The following is a 19,284-nucleotide window of genomic DNA, read 5'->3' on the forward strand; positions in this document are numbered from 1 at the left end:
TACATTCGGAACACATTTTAGGAACAGATCTATGCCGCATAGAAATCTATGCGGCATAGATCTGCCATGTAAACGCGGCTATGTGGCCCAGGAAAGGAAAGTCTGGGGCCCCCTGCTGGAGCTGCTGCCCCCGCGACCCAACCCAGGATGAGCGGTTGTTGAAGATGAGATGAGACGATACAATCTGAAATTAATTTTGTCCCTGAGGTTTTACATGTGATGCAGAATTGGTCAACAATCTTTGAAGTATTAGAGTTGAAGGACATGACTTATGCCAGCAAACCATTAAACATCATAGAATAACATTTGTGGTAATGTCAGTATAAGTAAACCTTTGATCGATTAATCTAAATAGTTTTAGCCAAGCTCCCATTTGAGTCCCAGGTTAATTTCAAGCATTTGGACTGGAATGTAAAATGTCATTAATAGTCACATATGTACCATTTTGGCATCAACGCTCCCCAATAGTATTAAATAAGATAACTCGGTATATTTACCATTTAACCCCAATGAAAATGGCATTATTCAAAGCACTATCATTAGGGAAACAAGTTTAACATTACGGGTTATAATCACCCTCAGTTCATTTATAAACCTTAAATACATTATTTTTTTTGTCTCTTAAAAACGTACAAAATCCTTACAAACCCAATACAAACACACCAAGCCTTGAAGGGTTAATCATAAGCAAGTTGTGGTGTATATAAAGCCCAGCCTGTTGTGTCAGCAGACCCCTGGGCTGTCTGACCTCAAGGTCCCTGCCCTCAAAGCACAGCCAGCCTCCACCAGGCCTCTCTCCCTCACCCTCCACTAGGATTCCACCAGGCCTCTCTCCCTCAGGTCTCCACCAGGCTTCCCCCAGGCCTGCCTTCCTCAGGCCTCCACCAGGCCTTTCTCCCTCAGGCTCCACTAGAGGGTGCCCTACTCCCGCCAGACCTTGTCAGTGCTAACAGTTATTTTTGTTATCTTTGCAAATGTGAACGTCTCCATCTGCAGACGTTGAACATAGTTGTGTCTGATTTTCTGGGGGACTTTGTCTTCATGTGTTTCTGGTTTAAAACAGACAATAAATACAGACTGCATACCCACAGTCTCCCTGCCTTCGCCTGGCCGGCCCGATGTCTGTCTTGGTGTCACATGACACACAGACCGGTTTGAAGACCCGATTGTATCGGTCACATTGCTGGAGTTAAAGTCTGGGTGGGAGGTGAGTCAACGTCTGTGGGTGGGGGGTAAGGTGGAGTCGGAGGCGCTCAGGAGACGGAGCAGATGGTGCTGCTGCTGTTCTGGCTCTTCATCACCTCCCTCCTCTTCAGCTCCCGAGTTATCCTACGCCTGATCCCCTCCAGGTACAAGCCCCGGTCGAACTGCCCCGCGCCCAGAGGAATACTGAGAGAGAGAAAAAAAAAGACATTCAAAGGACCAATCACAGTTTGCTACAGAGACATCTGGCTGGACCAGTGGTATGAGACACTAGATGGACCAGTGGTAAGAGACACTAGATGGACCAGTGGTAAGAGACACTAGCTGGACCAGTGGTAAGAGACAATAGCTGGACCAGTGGTTAGAGACAAAGTTGTTGTAGGATCTAGATATTCCTTTTCATCCAATAAAGCTTCATATTTATTAAGTTTTCCATCTTGAGGTTGTTTCTTTTGAGAGCTCACTTGTCCCTCCCTGGCCTCAGCTTGACCTGGAAGACCCCCACCACGGGCCGATGGTCCGAGGTCTTCAGGGTGGAGCAGCTGCTGTATTTCACCACCTGGATGTCCTCCGCCTGCCGGCTGCGGAACAGGATGCGGTCCTGCAGAACCAGGGTGGGCTTCATTCTTACCAAACAGGATTCATCATAATAGTAATAATAAATATAACCGCAAGCGGTGATTAACGGGGTCCGAGCGAAATTAAAAGTCAAGAACACACTAATGGAAGATATATAAATATAACAATTGTCCTAATTAAGGAAAAATTTTCCACTTATAAACCTGAACTGCAGCCTCATTCACATGGTCAAAATGTATATTGATAAGCACACAACATCGAGAAAACTCAAAGCACACATTTCTCAAATGAATTAAGGGCTCTCTTCAAAGCATATAACTGAAAAATCTTTGAAATTCAAGGGGGAAATTAAACATTTGTAGTCAAGAACACTAACGGAAGAAACATAAATATGTCAGTTAATAATGAAGGAAAAATGGTTAACGAAGAAGTTCCCCTTAATGCCATACTGTGTCTTGGTAGTCCGATTCTTGGAAACTAATGGTATCCACCTAATGATAGTCGTATGGTAGTTATACAATAACAAAATGGTCACATAGGCAAAAGGCTTTTCTATGAAATTGTGGGAAAAGTAAACATTTTTAGAGCAGAAGACCAGGGTGAAAAAGATGCATCTGATTTAAGAGATTAATATGATGAAAGAATTTTGAGTCCAGGTCAATCTAGAGTTCATAATTTTTTTAAATTGCGCAACCTTTGGGTGCAGTACCATAATTTGGGTATATTAGTAGTGGGGGGTATTGGTATCCAACTAATAATAGTCATATGTTTTTTTATACAATAACAAAATGGTCATATAAGAAAAATGGGCTAACTGCTCCAACTTTATTGGCCAATATTTCTCAAATGGAACTAAGTAAAACAGCCTTTGAATCTTTTTTATCATGTTTATCTTTAATATGAAATTGTGGGAAAGTAGATTTAAAAAATTCAGAAAGAATTTTGTGTCAAGGTCAATCTGGTGAGGAGAAATAAGCTTAATTCATGATTTTATTTACTGTTCCACAAATTTGGGTTCATGGGTAGAGGGGGTTATTGATAAGCATACCTGAAAATTTCAAGAGTTTTCGACTTACGGTATAGGCTGCAGTATGACTTTTACAGAATTTGAGGGGAAAAAAACACGTTACCGAAACAATAGGTGCCAAGCAGCTTCGCTGCTCGGACCCCTAATAATAAGATATTTTATTTATAGAGTGTTTGTCTGGATACTCACTCGAATATCAAATATTGAAAAGGTTCCTATTGAGAATGAAGGAATGTATGAGGGATGCTTTCTTAGATGAGGCTGATTGATCGATCTACAGCGGGACTCTTAAGCCCAGTTCAGACCAAAGATTCACCTTGCAACGGCTTGCAAAGAGAACGTTTTAGAACGTCGCAGGGGCGGTGTGAACGGGTCGTTGCAAGGAGTTGCAAGGAGTCGCAAGGAATCGCCAGAGATTGAACATGTCAAATCGCAAGGTGCAGTTTTAGAACGCGGCGATTTAACTATTTCTCTTCAGCTAATCACAGCACAGAACAACTTGTACGTCACAGCCTTACTCCGTCCCGGTACCGCACTGTCCGCTCCAGCATAAAAATATCCGATTTAAATATCCGATATCCGGAGAATAACAAAACACAGTAACTCTACCCTACTCTCAAGCTAAATAAAAATACAACTAATTGCAAACCTAACTAATCGCAAACCTAACCTACGCAAATGATGCTGTTGCGGCTCTCAGCTGTGCCAGAGCGTTCACTGTTGCTAGGGAAACCACCTAGCGTTGCATCCCGTTGCAGCGCGTTGCAGCCAGTGTGAACGGCCCAGTTTTAGAACGTCGCAGCCCGTCTCGTCGCAAGGAGTCGCAAGGAGTTGCGAGTTGCAAGCCGTTGCAAGGTGAATCTTTGGTCTGAACTGGGCTTTAGTAGACGGAGGCAGAGACAGACTGGAGGTCTTTATGTCGTTTCAGGGCACACAGGAGTAACTATGTGATATCATTCACTTCTGCACAAACGCACACGCACACTTGATCCATGTAACGCCGTGGAACGAAATACAATATTTTCCGACTTGCGACAATGTTTACTCTAACGGAAGAGGTAAGGCTGTACCATTATCTGCCTGACAGAAAAAACTGTATCATATAGGGGAATTCATAACAGTCATTCATAACAATAAATCCATTAGTGCAAAGGTTCACATTTATGCCCCAGCTGTTTTTCATGGTAGATAGATACTGATAAAATATACCATGATACTTCCTTTTTGTGTGGGAGTATGCTCTTTTGGAACTGCTGTAAGTCCAGATGCATAGTACCGGTGTATATATGCATGACAGCCTTGTTGGAGCAATGTATAACGGTTCTACGGGGTTAGGGTGTTACCGTGTAGGACGGCGTCCTCTGCTTGGACGTGGTGTCGTAGGCGTCACAGCCGATGTCAAACTTGTACGTTGGGAGAAAGTGGATGGAGGCCTCCTGGAAGCCCTTAAAGATGGAGCCTGATGGGTCAGAACGGGGGCACAATACAAACCAGATGAACATAGATCTTAATGGAATAAACAATGAGTGGTTCCTTAAAGGAGACATATTATGGTGTTTTCCCAACAAGTAAACATAGTATTTGAGTTCCAGAAAACATGTTTTTGAAGCTGTTTGCTGGAAATAGCTTTTAGGAAATAAAATATCGTCTACCGCTATTCCCCTCTGTTTCAGTCCCTTCAGAATGCGCTGTTTCTGGTGTCTGTAGCGTTGATGCAAATGAGCTGCTGCCCATTGACCAATGAGCTGTCAGACTGAACCACAGCATGGAGGAGAAGGGATTGTTGCCGTTTGCTGATTCCTGGAGCTCTATATCTATATAATATAATATAACATAATAATAATATCATATACAGTATTTATATAATCTTATATCACGGCCAAAATCTATGTACGCCTCGGATGATATTATGAATAATGACTGTGTATGGTGTCTCTGGTACTTCCACAGATAAAGACTCATAGTGGGGGATATCTCGGCCATGGTTGAGAAGAATTGGGGGGAAGAATCTTTGGCATTGACTCTCTGAAGTCCATGAACCGCGACATGGAGAAGAAAAGGATTGTACTGCCTCTGAGCTCCCCGCGCCGGAGCTGCCGGACTGCAGCCCGGCCGCCGTCGAAGCCATCCGGCCGCAGTCCGGCAGCTCCGGCGGTGTACTCCGGGAGCTGAACTGGCGCCGAAGCTAGGTGGCAGCTCCAGCGGACTAGCAGCTCCGGCTGGGGTAGCTCGGCGGCAGTCCGGCATCTCAGCTCCGGGAGTACAATCCCTTTCTACTCCATGTCTCCTCCTACCGACTTCCCTTGAGCTCGGCGCCAGAGAAAGGGATTGTACTCCCGGAGCTTAGCTGCAGGGCTAGCGCCGAGTTCCCCCCGCCGGAGCTGCTCGTCCGCTGGTCCACAAAATCTTAGCGATGCTCTGATTGGAGGGGATTGGGGAAGTGGGAGGTAATATTCAAATGTGCCCCCTTCCTACGTAGGAGGGGGCGCCGAAACTGACTCGCTCGTTTGGTAGCTGGAGGCAAGCTGCTTCCAGAAATGCGTAGCTCACTCAAAAAATCATGTACAGACTTATTTCAAAGTTTGTATGCGTGTGGGAGCACCATATACCCACAACAACACCCAAAATCCCAGGAAAAGTGCTGTTTTCATAATATGTCCCCTTTAACGTTCTCAGTCAGAGTTTGGATTTTACAGGCTTTAAATGAACGTGGCTGAAGAGAAAATATCATCCTCCCTTTGTAGGATGATAACATTCAAATGCTTCTACTAAGATTACCTTAATATTGTTTTTCTGATATCCAAGTATTGGGGAAGCAAAGCATCACGATACTCAAATGAATCCGGTGTTCGGAGAGACCTATGTGTCTGGTGTGTGTGTGCATGTGCTTGTGTGTGTGTCATACCCTCCCTCATCTCCTTAGAGAGCTGGTCGTGCTGCAGCAGAGGGTTCATGTCGAGGTCATCCTGCCGGGTGATGATGGCCTCCACTGCGGGCCGATCCTTGCTTAGCCGGAAGTTGAAATCACCGAACCAGAACACCTCATCAAATCTGGTGGTAACGTCGGCTGCGACAACAACAAACACAGCCCATGAGCTCCAGGTACGTTTGACATTGGTCTTGAAAAAGGATGTTGCATGTTATCCTGCTGCTGGTGACTACAGAAACTAAGAACTTTTATGTTTAGAATTGCAGTTGGTAGTGTTCATTTGAACTCTCCGTTGTGGTCATTCAAGCCAGAATAGATAACCAGGTGTGAAAAATTCACAACTCTCCTCAGTTTTGGCTGTTTTTTAGGCTTCCGCAAGAGACTCAAGAATCACATGTTCAGAGATTACCTAGACTCTGCATAGCATCCGCCCTTGTACTTTAAAAAAGTACTTAGCATTGTGTAGAGACTATTCCTAGCTATCTTTGTTTTATAAGGGGAATGGGTTAACCTAACAATTGTTAGTGCTTGACACTTGGTTCCATGAACATACTGTATCAACAGTGATATATATATATACTTATTGTAAGACCCTAAATCTAAATGTGTTCATCACATTCCCCGTTGATGGTGTTAGTATACCGAGAGACCTGCAGGCCACAGAGCGGCAGCGCTGGTGTTGGTGGTGATGGTGATGATGGTAGGGGCGTTGGTTGTGATTGTAAGGGTGTAGGTGGTGGGATTGATGGTAGGGGTGGTGGTGGTGGTGATGGTAGGGGTGGTGATGGTGATGTTAGGGGTGGTAGGGGTGGAGGTGGTGGTGATGGTAGGGGTGGTGGTGGTGATGGTGGTGGTGTAGGGGTGATGGTGGTGATGGTAGTGGTGGTGGTGGTGATGGTAGGGGTGCTGATGGCGGTAGGGGTGGTTGTGGTGATGGTAGTGGTGGTGATGGTAGTGGTGATGATGGTAGGGGTGGTGGTGTTGATGGTAGTGGTGGTGGTGGTGATGGTAGGGGTGGTGGTGGTGGTGGAGGTGATGGTAGGGGTGGTGGTGGGGGTGGTGATGGTAGGGATGGTGCTGGTGGTGGTGTCAGTATGCAGAGAGACTTACAGGCCACAGAGCGGTACGGGTTGGTGTCCGGCAGGCCTTTGGGGAGAGCGAGAGCTTCGATGATCTTGTTGTAATCTAAAATCCTCTCGTAAACTTTGGCATCTCCGGCTAAAATAAAAAAATGAATTTATAACCATCAGAACCATCACCAACAGATCCTGAATGTTCTGAATCTTAAAGGAAACTAAGTAGCTTATTGTTCTCACAGGTGAAGTGGGAGGTGATGAAGAGGAATGACGTGCCGAAGAAGGTGAAGCCCACCCCCACTGCCCCCTTGGTCTTGATCTGAGAGAAGATCCTGGTGGTGACTGTGGCGTGCTCCACCTCTGTGTGGACAAAACATTCCAGGGAGGTCATAGGTCCACAAGGGTCATAGGTCAACCATCTGAGGCAGTGGAGATTAACGTAGGTTAAGGTAAGCCTTGGAAAATAACTAGATGAGGAATTTGACATGACCCTCTCCTACTCCCAATTTGTAACTGACTGTGAGGCACTAGTAACAGCCTCACTGTGAAGCACTAGTAACTGCCTCCATGTGGAGCACTAGTAACTGACTCACTGTGGAGCACTAGTAACTGACTCACTCATTATCGGATAAAGAAACGAATAAGACCTCAACCAGACTTTTAAAAAGCATGTAAACACCTTTACCCAATCTACTTCGGACCAAAATCGGTACATCACCGGACAAGCGAGATTGGATAAGAACACCATAGTCCGGTTTCTACCTGCATGTAAACCCACGTCGGATTTCGCGTTCTGCGCATGCTCGAGATCTTGCGGCCGGGGGACGTGAGCCGGAAGTAGAAAAAGACGGTAGTCGTGTTGTTGTCGCCATAGACATATAAACAATTCAGATTTCTTTCTAATTATAAATATTAAATTATTTCTTTATATGTTTATGGTTGTCGCCGTCGGAAAACGAAAAACGGCGATTTATTAAAAAGGTGACGCAGAAGATGGAGGAAGCTGGTGTCATGCCTTTACCCCCTATAGAGTGGCGAAGTCACGCCTCTTCCGGTAGAGCTCATGGGACCTATGAGATCTAAAAATATGAATGGGTGTCAATGGAGAGAAAATAATTATTTTCTGGTCCCAGTCTTTATATGACCTGGATTACACATATGTTGTTTGTGGATTTGAATGATAATTTTTCATGCAAAGAAAACTAAAAATTTTCGTGAAGAAGATTGATAATTTTAGGTTTTATGTGAGGCCGCTTTGTGAACTACAGCTCTTCGCTGCTCTCGACGCATATGATATACGTCACAACACCCGCACTTGGAACTCGGCACAGAGATGGCGATCTCTCTGCCCCACTTCACCGCTGTTTCCAAGGGGAGGATAAAAGCATCGAAAGAGGTGGAAACCATCATAAATCGGGGCACGTGCAGAGTTTCAGTTATGCCGATGGGAAGATTGGCGTCTTCTCCACGCCAGTCGCAGGGAGCGTGACGTCACATACGAGCCGTGTAGTCTTTCTCGTTGTGTTTTCTCTACAGCCTTTATCTGAACAATTGCACAATAAACGGTTGAACTCTTTGCATGAAAAATTATCATTTAAATCCACAAACAACATATGTGTAATCCAGGGCATATAAAGACCGGGACCAGAAAACAATTATTTTCTCTCCATTGACACCCATTCAAATTTTTCGATCTCATAGGTCCCATGAGCTCTACCGGAAGGGGCGTGACTTCGCCACTCTATAGAGCAGGGATGCCGTGGTGGCGGCCCGCGGGCCGGATCCGGCCCGAATTGACATCACATTCGGCCCCGTTACATCAGTGGTTGGGAAGAGTTTTATTTTTATTTTTTTATTTATAAATTTTATAAGTTTTTTTTTTTTTTTTATAAATAAAATTATGATACAATATCAACAAATGTAAATGTACTTTTGTTTTTTATCCTTACTTAATGGTTTTAAGTATAATGATTATTTTTAATTATTTTCCACGTAATCCAACAGTTTGTCTTGCCCGTCTCAGTTGCAGCGTGTGCACTGACCAACGTTCTAAGGAACACGTGGCTCCCGCTCGATATCAGTCAGGATGTTATCAAAGAAGCGGAAGGTTGACTCTGAATGTCGTGTCTTTCAGGAGAAATGGAAAGAAAAGTATTTCTTTTGGGAAGTGGGGGGCAAACCTGTATGTTTAATTTGTTCGCAACAAGTGGCTGTGCCAAAGGAGTACAACATCAGACGACATTACGAGACCCATCAGGAGAAGTACAACGAGTACACAGGGCCACGCAGGGCACAAAAGCTAAACGAGCTAGCCTCATCCCTCAGAAAACAGCAATCCGCTTTCTCGAAATGCCGAGAGACATATGAAGGTTCGTTTTAATTCTTCTCAAAGTCTTATTTTTACGACAACTGTAGCCTAGTTGTTTTCGAATGGGGATTTCTGTATACTAACATAACATTTTACTTCATGTTTAGGGGCAGTGAAGGCGAGCTATGTCATCGCATGGGAGATAGCTAAAGCTTCCAAGCCTTTCTCTGAGGGGGAATTCGTGAGGACGTGCATCACAAAGGCAGCCGAGCTAGTGTGTCCAGAAAGTCGACAAGCCCTAGCGAACATCAGCTTATCCCGACCTACAGTGACCGAGAGAGTGGAAGAGCTCTCCAGCGACTTGCGCAGCCAACTTAAAGAGAAGATAAAGTCATTCATCGCGTTCTCTATTGCCCTTGACGAGAGCACTGATGTGACTGATACGGCCCAGTTGGCGATATTTATTCGCGGAGTGGATGCTGCCTTGAATGTCACGGAGGAGTTTGTTTCCGTGGTACCCATGACAGACACGACTACAGCTAACGACGTGTTCGTTAGCCTTGTCGGGGCCCTTGACAATCTGGAGGTGGACTGGAGTCGCGCTGTCAGTGTGGCTACGGATGGTGCACCTTCCATGGTAGGAAGAAAGGCCGGGGTGGTCGTGAAGTTGAGAGAAAAGGTACGAGAGGCAAACCCAGACCAGGTATTCTGGAACTTTCACTGTATTTTACACCAAGAGGCGTTGTGCTGCAAAAGTCTGAAAATGGAGCATGTTATGAGTGTTGTTATTGCCACTGTCAATTTTATCAGGGCCAGAGGGCTTAACCATCGGCAATTCGATGCATTTTTATTTGAAAATTACATTTACCAGGGCCTTCCCTATCACACCGATGTGCGTTGGTTGAGCCGAGGCGCAGTGCTCAAACGGTTCTACAAATTACGCAAAGAGATAGACGAGTTCATGCAGGCTAAAGGGAAGCCTGTGGAGGAATTGGACGACCCCGAATGGATCAGAGACCTTGCCTTCTTAGTGGACATTACCGAACATTTAAACGTCTTGAATGTTACTATGCAAGGTCGCAACAAACTCGTTACCGAGTATTATGACAGTGTCCGTGCCTTTCAAAATAAACTTGCGTTATGGAAGGCACAGCTCAGCCAGCGCAATGCAGCCCATTTCCCATGTTTAAAATCTCTGTCTGTCAACCATCAGAGCATGGTCAAGTATGCAAGCTTGCTTTCCGGCATCATGCACGAGTTTGACTCACGATTCACGGTTTTCACTGAACTGGAAAAGGACTTTGCGCTTTTTCGCTCTCCATTCACGACGGATGCTTCCGAGGTCCCAGAGGGGATGCAAATGGAACTGATAGACTTGCAATGCTGTGCGCGGTTGAAAGATGCGTATGCATCTACTGGTATTGAATCATTTTACCAGTCTTTGCCACCCGAGTACCCAATTATCACTGCCTTTGCAGGTAAAATCCTCTGTATGTTTGGCACAACATATTTATGCGAGCAGGCATTTTCAGTAATGAATTTTAATAAATCGAAAGTGCGCAATCGCCTGACACATGGACATCTCAATGATGTCATGAAAATAGCCACGGCCCAGAGCCTGTCCCCCAATGTGGACAAGCTGGTGAAAACTAAAAGGCTTCTGGCTTCGACATGTAAAATGTAGCTGGCTTCCTCATGTTTCATAGTGCAGGGAAGTAATGATGGGGAGGAAATAAAGGAGATAGGTATGTGGAAATATTTGTGGGAGTTGATTGACAAAGTTAATGTGCTATCAGTTGCTTTTTGTAATGTTGCAATATTTTTTTTATTATCAGTTTCTACTTAATATTTAGTCACCTGACCTGTTTGAGTACTTAACCTTGGTACATATTTTGGCTTCTTTAGGCCTTGGCTACTTAGCCTGGCCATCTTTTTAATTTGCCTAATTAGGCCTGTGCATCCAGATGATTTTATGTGCAAGTTGTCAATAAATTTGATGAAAGTAATTTACAGTTTACTTGTGTTATGTATGTGACCTAGTCAACTTGTTGTTTTTAAAATATTTTAAATGTAAGTTACTGACATACAGAGGTTGATGTTACACAGTTAAAAAGGGTAAATTGCTTTTGGCTGCCATATAATTGTATGCTTCGTTGCGAGGCTATTGTGTATTGCAATTAATTTTTAATGTATAGCAGGCCTTCATTAATTATATCAAATAGCATGTCTATTTGTTTAGTGTTTGGTTTTGCCAGGCCAAAAGTGTACCGTAATTTGGCCCCCCGAGGTCCCACTTGAAAACAATCTGGCCCCCTGACAGATTTCACCCTGGCATCCCTGCTATAGAGGGATTATCAGTCTAAGTCACTCCCCGCTCTACGCGCATGTCATATGCAGAAAGAGACGAGAACGACAAGAGCCGTAAACATGTTCTGCGTGGTATCAAGGTCCCAGCCTTTATACCACGATACTGTATGGTCTATAGCTTATAACCACGTTGTCTGATTACAGTTTAATTCATTTTCCACAATTTACCAGCTCTCGTTTTGAATAATAATCACCGCGCCATTCGTTTCAATGGGAATCGCGACGGCCTATACTTTCAACATAAAGTGTACATTGAATTAGAAATTCGTCCGAGCCTTTATACCACAGATACTATGGGGTCTATAGCATGTAACCGCTTTTTCTGATTACAGTTTAATGTTATAATAGTCTGACAACATCGCTAATTAACACCGCAACTGCAAATTAACCACACAGAGATAACCATGGCAACCGGTCAAACAAATGTTCTTTTTGCGATCATTCTGCGCGCCCATCCACCGCGTTGATAGACAAATAATCCCCCTATAAAGTGAAACCCCCTATCATCATCAACATGCATTCAGTACACACTAATAAAGTAGTAACTTCAAGTTTTTTTCTTCTGACGTGTATACGATCTTTATTCATTCATTGCGCCGCGACTGAACTGACCGGGATATTCTCTGATATTATGAATCTTAAAGGCTGCGTCGGATTCTCAGACTTTCTGGTACTTCCACAACAAAGACTCCTAGTGGGGGTTATCTCGGCCATGGTGGAGAAGGAATTGGGGAAACTGAATTTTTGCTTTGACTCTGAAGTCAAGTTTGAACCGTTACATAGGGGAGAAAGGGATTGTTGCCGTATGCGGTACAGCTGTCAGTTCACTTCGGGTCCATGTTATTTCTCTGACGCTCCATTGTTCCGACCTCTCGGTCGTATGCGGACTCCTCCGGCTGGACTTCTCCCGCTGCTCCGCCACCGGAGGAGTGAGAACATCTTGAGAACATCTACTGAAAACATCTTTCTCGAATGCCGCCTGTGTTTGTTGTTGCTGGGACGTAGAGGTCAACCGGAAGTGGCTCTATAACCACTTTTTGAAAGGGCTACAGGGCCACCTAGGGTAGCAGATTCAGCCATGCTCCAGCCATTATCCGATCTCTTAAAGGCCATGTACGTTTAGATAATTGACACGGCCCGTTCGAGTAGCAAAATCGGTATAAGGCTTAATCCAATCTAGCTGTCCCATGTAAACACACTAGTAACTGACTGACTGTGAAGCACTAGTAACAGCCTCAATGTGGAGCACTAGTAACTGACTCACTGTGGAGTAGTGTTGGCTTGTTCGTTCGTGAACCGGTTCGAATGAACGAGTCTTTAGGACGAACGAACCGAACCGGTTCATTTCTCTCGTTCGTCTCGTTCACCGGAAACTCGACTGAACGAACGAAGGAACGAGTTTCCGGTAGCACTAACTCCACTGAGTCTGATTGACTCAGCTGAGAACCGTGCAATGGCGTGCATTCTATGATGTGATTCACCGCAACCGGAAACTAGGCTGATTCGCGAACGACTCCTCCCAGTTCAGTCGAGTTTCCTGTGAATCGATTCACCGGAAACTCGACTGAACTGGGAGGAGTCGTTCGCGAACCGTTTGTTCGTTCAGCCTGGTTTCCGGTAGCGGTAAATCGCATCATGGAATGGACGCCATTGCACGGCTCTCAGCTGAGTTAGTCAGACTCACTGGAGTTACTGCTACCGGAAACTCGACTGAACGAACAAACGAATGAACAAACGATTCGCGAACGACTCCTCTTGGCGACCTGAATCATGCGAACTGGGTCACGGAAACAAATCATTAAATCCACCACTACTGTGGAGTAGGGCTTTGACTCCGAACTTCGTTATCCGAATTTAATTCGAATATCAAAAAATAAATCGAATATTAGGCAGCCCTTAAAGGTCCCATGACATGCTATTTTATGTATTCTTTAATATAGGTATTAGTGGGCAACTAACACAGTATTCAAAGACGTTCCCGAAATTCAGCCGTGGTGCAGTTACAGCCACTCCGAGCCAGTCGCACATTGAGCTTACCCCAAATGCGCTGTTTTGGTGTCTGTAGCTATAATGCAAATGAGGAGGAGCGAGGCGGGTCAAGGAGGAGGGTGGGGGTGTGGCCCTGAGCAGCTTGCAGCCACGGTACCATGCGCTCTGTTTACAGTGGATGTATCGCAATGGCGAGGCGCACACAGCCTTTAGCCGTGTTCTGTAAATATTCTAGAACACACGGAGTCCTGGAGCTCTATATCTAAATATTATCATATAGCCTACATAGATATATCATATAATATATATTATCACGGCCAAAAGCTGTGTGAGCCGATATTATGAATCTCAAACGACCTCGTTGGATTCTCCGATGTTCCTGGTTCTTCAACGTCCTCATCAAAGTGAAGTAGACTGAACCGCGACAAGGAGGAGAAAGGGATCGTTGCCGGTCTTAGGAACCTCCGCCTCTGGCGGTGGTCCCTCAGCGGGGCTCAAGCGGGAGACATTCGCCGCCAACAATCCCTTTCTCCTCCATGTCGTGGTTCATGTGTTTGAGGGAGTCAAAGCCAAAGTTCCTTCCCCCCAATTCATTCTCACCCTTGGCTGAGATAACCCCCAATACAAGTCTCGTTGTAGAAATACCAGAGACGAGAGTCCGACGAGGAAGTGTACAACACTTGCGTTACAGTCCTGGAGCTCTATATCTAAATAATATCATATGATACATAGAAATCTGTATCATTAATACACATTATCACGGCCAAAAGCTGTGTGCGCCTCTAGACGATATTATTAATCACAAACGACTTTGTCGGGTTCTGCGACGTCTCTGGTTCTTCCACTTTCACATCAACCTGAAGTCGACTGAACCGCGCCGGCTGCCCGCTGCCGGGCGATGGTGCCTCGCGGCAACCGGCGGCAAGTCGCAGTTCATGTACTTCAGCGAGTCAAAGCCAAAGTTCCTTTCCCCAATTCCTTCTCAACCATGGCTGAGATAACCCCCAATACGAGTCTCGTTGTAGAAGTACCAGAGACGAGAGTCCGACGTGTTATGCGCCATATAACACCAAAAGCAGAACGGTTATCCAAATAATAAGGAAGTGTACAACACTTGCGTTACAGTCCTGGAGCTCTATATCTAAATAATATCATATAATACATAGAAATCTATATCATTTGATACATATTATCACGGCCAAAAGCTGTGTGCGCCTCCAGACGATATTATGAATCACAAACGACTTTGTTGGGTTCTGCAACGTCTCTGGTTCTTCCACTTTCACATCAACCCGAAGTCGACTGAACCGCGCGCTGCCTGCTGCCGGCTGCCCGCTGCCGGGCGATGGTGCCTCGCGGCAACCGGCGGCATGTCGCAGTTCATGTACTTCAGCGAGTCAAAGCCAAAGTTCCTTTCCCCCAATTCCTTCTCAACCATGGCTCAGATAACCCCCACAACAGTCTCGTTGTGGAAATACAAGACGCGTCAAAGAACCGGCAAGAAACACTTGCGTTACAGTGTGTGTATTCACACACACACACGTGGCGCTCGCACGGTCGAGTCTCATTGGCGGGCCAACGTCTCTGGGCGGGCCAGGCAGAGTAAGGGGAGGAGCTGAGATTCTTGGTGACGTCATGAATACAGACATTCCAAATCAGCGCACTTGAGCCTCCGTTTTTTCAAAGGCGAGCAGAACAGCTAGTGCTCGTTTTACACCAAACGCAAGTTTTAGACACTGGGGGACCATAGGCAGGCTAGGGGAACTCATATTTATGTTAGAAAACCTCATAAATTGTGATTTTCATGTCATGGGACCTTTAAGAACCTGTTATGGGCAGGCCAAGAGGGAGAGACGTCGGAGAACCCGACGCAGTCTATTCATAATATTGTAAGGACCACGGAAGAGGCAGTGAATGAAGTATTGATTAGACAGCGATTTATTAGAAACGTAATAAACCGTTGGAACACGCCAGAGCGGTAACCATAGCAATGTGGTAAACAAACCTTGCAAAGCCCAACCCAGGTCTTACTGAAGGCATTCAATGGTCAAAATATTATTAATAAATATTCAAATATATTCGATTATTAATATTAAAAAACAAACAAACTTCGAATATGATTTTTGGGCAAAGGTCAAAGCCCTACTGTGGAGCACTAGTAACTGCCTCACTGTGAAACACTAGTAACTGACTCACTGTGGAGCACTAGCACTAGTACTACTAACTGAAACTGTGATAGCCAGAATCACCAAACATGTCAACCGGGCCTTTGTGTGGCAACAGCACCACTGACCTGAGCAGAACCAGATGAGGTCCCTCCTGACGAAAACAGTGAGGTACAGGACACCGTGCGCGGCGGCATACAGCATGACGTAGTAGGGTCCCAGGGTCTCCTGGAGCCGCACCTCCCACTCTCTCCTGTTGGACAACATAACCCCAGCATCAGAGACCCAGACTGTTTTACAACATTACCCCAGAGACCAGTCTCCTGTGGACCAACACAACACGAGAGACCAGTTTCCTTGGGTGCAACACAACACAACACCAGAGACCAGCCTCCTGGGGTACAACACAACACAACCCCTGAGATCAGTCTCCTGTTGACCCCAGTCTCAGTGTGTGGGTTGCCCTCCTACCTGTCGGGACAGCCTTCCTGCACGCCGATAACGTAGACGTCTTGTGCCAATTCAGAGTCTGCGGGAAGCAGCAGATCGTCCAAGTTGTTCGGAAGCCCCTGAGGAATAATAAAATCCAGACTTTACACTTGACTTAGTCTGGGCCTGTGATGGTTCTTGGGTAATAAGTCTGTTGTGTAGTGCTGCACAACAGTTGACGGTGTATGCAGCTCGAACTTGCCGGCACCCTTTCAGTCGTCTCACTACCCCAACGGAGGAGTACTGCGAGACGAGTACACTTGACATAGTCTGGGCCTGTGATGGTTCTTGGGTAATAAGTCTGTTGTGTAGTGCTGCACAACAGTTGACGGCGTATGCAGCTCGAACTTGCCGGCACCCTTTCAGGCGTCTCACTACCCCAACGGAGGAGTACTGCGAGACGAGTACGGCTCAATACGGCTCAATACGGATCACGCCAACTTTTTGCGGTGGAAACGCGACCTGTGCCGCACCTTTGTGGACTGAACCGACCCGCAACCTCCGGTGGAAATGCGACATAATGACTACTTGTCTGACTACATGTCTGTCGTATTGGTAGCAGAGGAAGGAGGTTGGAAGGGGACAGACCCAGGCGGCCCTGGTACCTTCTCTCCCTGCATGTTCCAGGTGGCTACATAGATGCCCAGCCTCCTGTCAGGGAAGTAGCGGTCCAGCTCTTCTGCCCCCAGCAGGGCTCCGCTCCCCAGCACGCTGCCCTCAAGAAAGCTCCTGGAGGGGACAGCAGGAAACATCAGCCATACAAAACATAACGGACTGCTGAGGTGTGCTTCAAAAGGGGGACACATGCTGCTATGCTATGCCATGCTGAAAATGAGTGGGTTGTTAGAGAGGGATAAGGGTTGCTGCTCCTGCTGTTGACGAGTCAAGATCAATCCCTTTACCAAGTCCTTGATCGCTGCAAAAGTAGCAAGCATCTTCCCTGAGCCCGCGTTAATCCTCTGTTTCTCTCTCCCTCGTTATCTTCACCCTGACAGAGGTAAGAACCTCACGCCCACACGGTTCTTATGAGACGATTCCAAATCATTGGTGCTGAACTCACGAAGAGAAAAGAAGAAGACGAAAGCAAGACGTCAACTGACGGCCCTGCTGTCTTGTGGTTCCTACCTGTTCCTCACGTCCTGAGGCCTGATGGGGTTGAGCACGCTGAAGGTGGACCTCATGGAGTTGACCGAGGAATTGTCTGACACCATGTTGTCCAGGAGCCGGCTGTCGCTCAGGTTCCGGTGTAGCCTCGGTCCGTCCGGGCGGTTCCGGTCCACCTTGTTAGATGTCCGTAGGGAGGCGGCAGCAAAACTCTTCTCCAGCGCCGGCAGCGGCCCGATGGGATGCACCGGGGACAGCCAGAGCTTGGAGGACCGGTTGCGGGGCTCCGACAGGTGGTTCTGCTGCGGTCTCTCCTCGTACTCAGAGAGACTGTGGCCCCGCCCTCGAAAGACTGGGGACCCCGTGGGAAGACTGGCCAGGGGCCCCGCCCCGTTTGAGCTTTGTCTGCTACTGAGGGTGGCTGCGTCGCCGAGAACAAAGTCCCTTGGACCAGGAACTCTCAGGTCCTCTTTGAGGGAGTCGGTGGAGGAGCCTGTCTCGGTGGGATCGCTCAGACTCTCCTGGCTGTTTCGCAGTCTCCTGGTTCTCAGACTGTCATCCTCGGAGCAGTGCTTGCCGATCTTTGACAACTTGGGCGGTGGCCGTGGCTGGTAGGGGTTGACGGTTCCCTGGACGTATCGAGAAGCATGAGGGGGTTTGGAGGTGTGGTTCACATCCACCTGGGAGGCTTTGGACGACCTGTTGTCATTGGCTGCTGGGTCAGCCTTACTGGGGGCTCCACACAGACGAGGAGCCACGGGGGGGTGGGAGCGGATCTCCTCCCAAGACTCAGTCATCCTCACGTTTTTTCCATGGATTATAATTCCCTTTGTTCATATCCTAGAAATCCTAGAAATCCGAAACACAAACCAGTTACAATTGAAACAGGCCATCCCACTACTACCACATTACTAATAGCAACAATAATAACGTCATTGCAAATCACAAGCACGAAATGTCCCCTTAAGACATCACATACCCTATTGCAACAATAATTCGCTTCCTTTGACCCGTTTGGTTAAATTAACATTACATTAATTTATTATTATTACATTAGAAGGAGGATTAGCAATAGAAACAGGGTCCATGCTAGGCTAGCTCTAAAGGCTAATATTATCAATCGACCAAAGTTGGGAGACACCGTAGAAAGCAAAGGGATACCAATGGCAAACGTCGATCTAGATTACCTTAAAAATTACGGCCCATAAACCAGTATCCTACATCTTTGGACGTATTTTCGTGTTAGCAATCAGATTAGCAATGTGTTAGCCTGACGTCAGCTTCCTTAGCAACGTTTGACAACAAAGCTGTTACAAAGATAGGCTCGCCGGTGAGGAGAGCATGCGTCACAGCGCCCTCTGCTGCTTATTGGGCATATCATTTTACATCCTGAATGTACTGCATCCTATTGTACTATTTGTACTGCCAATATGAACATTAATGAGAATGAATGTACTTTATACAAACTCCAAAATGGATTTGATTCATTCTTTATTTTCTGCTGGATGTATTTTAATAATAATAATAATAATAATACATTTAATTTAGAGGCGCCTTTCAAGACACCCAAGGTCACCTTACAGAGCATATAGTCATCATACATTTTTTAAAAAGCAAGACATTGTGGAAAAAATAAATAAATAAATAAATAAACATAAGCAATAAGAAATAAATAAAAAGTCAGTTAGACGTTGTGTGCGAGTTTGAACAAGTGAGTTTTGAGTTGTGACTTGAAGGTTGAAATGGTGTCTGACTGTTTTATGTGTGGAGGGAGGGAGTTCCAGAGCCTGGGTGCTGAACAGCTGAATGACCGGGCACCCATTGAAGTGAGTCGTGATGTGGGGATACATAGTAGTCCAGCAGAGGTTGAGCGGAGGGAGCGGGAGGGACTGTATTCTTGGAGGAGGTCGCAGAGATAACTGGGGGCTAGGTTGTGGAGAGCTTTGTAGGTGAGGAGTAGGGTTTTGTATTGGATGCGGTAGTGTACTGGGAGCCAGTGAAGTTGAATGAGGACTGGGGTAATGTGGTCAGATGATTTGGTGCGGGTG

At 46.1% G+C, this 19,284-nt stretch overlaps 2 protein-coding genes across 5 annotated transcripts; one reads left to right on the forward strand and one right to left on the reverse strand.

The window, feature by feature from the left end:
* Positions 1-178: 178 nt before the first annotated feature.
* Positions 179-18,548, reverse strand: inpp5e (inositol polyphosphate-5-phosphatase E). 4 transcript variants are annotated; one of them, XM_030363139.1, is made up of 11 exons: positions 18,424-18,548; positions 17,258-18,085; positions 16,738-16,861; positions 16,115-16,212; positions 15,772-15,896; positions 7,055-7,174; positions 6,849-6,956; positions 5,715-5,876; positions 4,153-4,268; positions 1,694-1,804; positions 179-1,389 (listed from the first exon to the last, which is right to left on the reverse strand). In XM_030363139.1, exons 2-11 carry the CDS (start codon positions 18,031-18,033, stop codon positions 1,330-1,332), a joined length of 1,800 nt encoding a protein of 599 aa, XP_030218999.1. In that variant the 5' UTR covers positions 18,034-18,085; positions 18,424-18,548; the 3' UTR covers positions 179-1,329. The 4 variants fall into 4 exon arrangements, with proteins under 4 accessions (XP_030218999.1, XP_030218996.1, XP_030218997.1 ...); XM_030363136.1 differs by having other exon boundaries at positions 1,668-1,804; XM_030363137.1 differs by having other exon boundaries at positions 1,668-1,804; positions 17,258-18,076; positions 18,424-18,536.
* On the forward strand, positions 8,789-10,903 carry LOC115548480 (general transcription factor II-I repeat domain-containing protein 2-like). The gene is made up of 2 exons (XM_030363147.1): positions 8,789-9,183; positions 9,290-10,903. The coding sequence occupies exons 1-2, from the start codon at positions 8,901-8,903 to the stop codon at positions 10,804-10,806; spliced, it is 1,800 nt and encodes a 599-aa protein (XP_030219007.1). The 5' UTR covers positions 8,789-8,900; the 3' UTR covers positions 10,807-10,903.
* Positions 18,549-19,284: the final 736 nt, after the last annotated feature.

This window comes from Gadus morhua, chromosome 8, assembly GCF_902167405.1.
Source record: "Gadus morhua chromosome 8, gadMor3.0, whole genome shotgun sequence".
Classification (NCBI taxonomy): Eukaryota; Metazoa; Chordata; class Actinopteri; order Gadiformes; family Gadidae; genus Gadus; species Gadus morhua.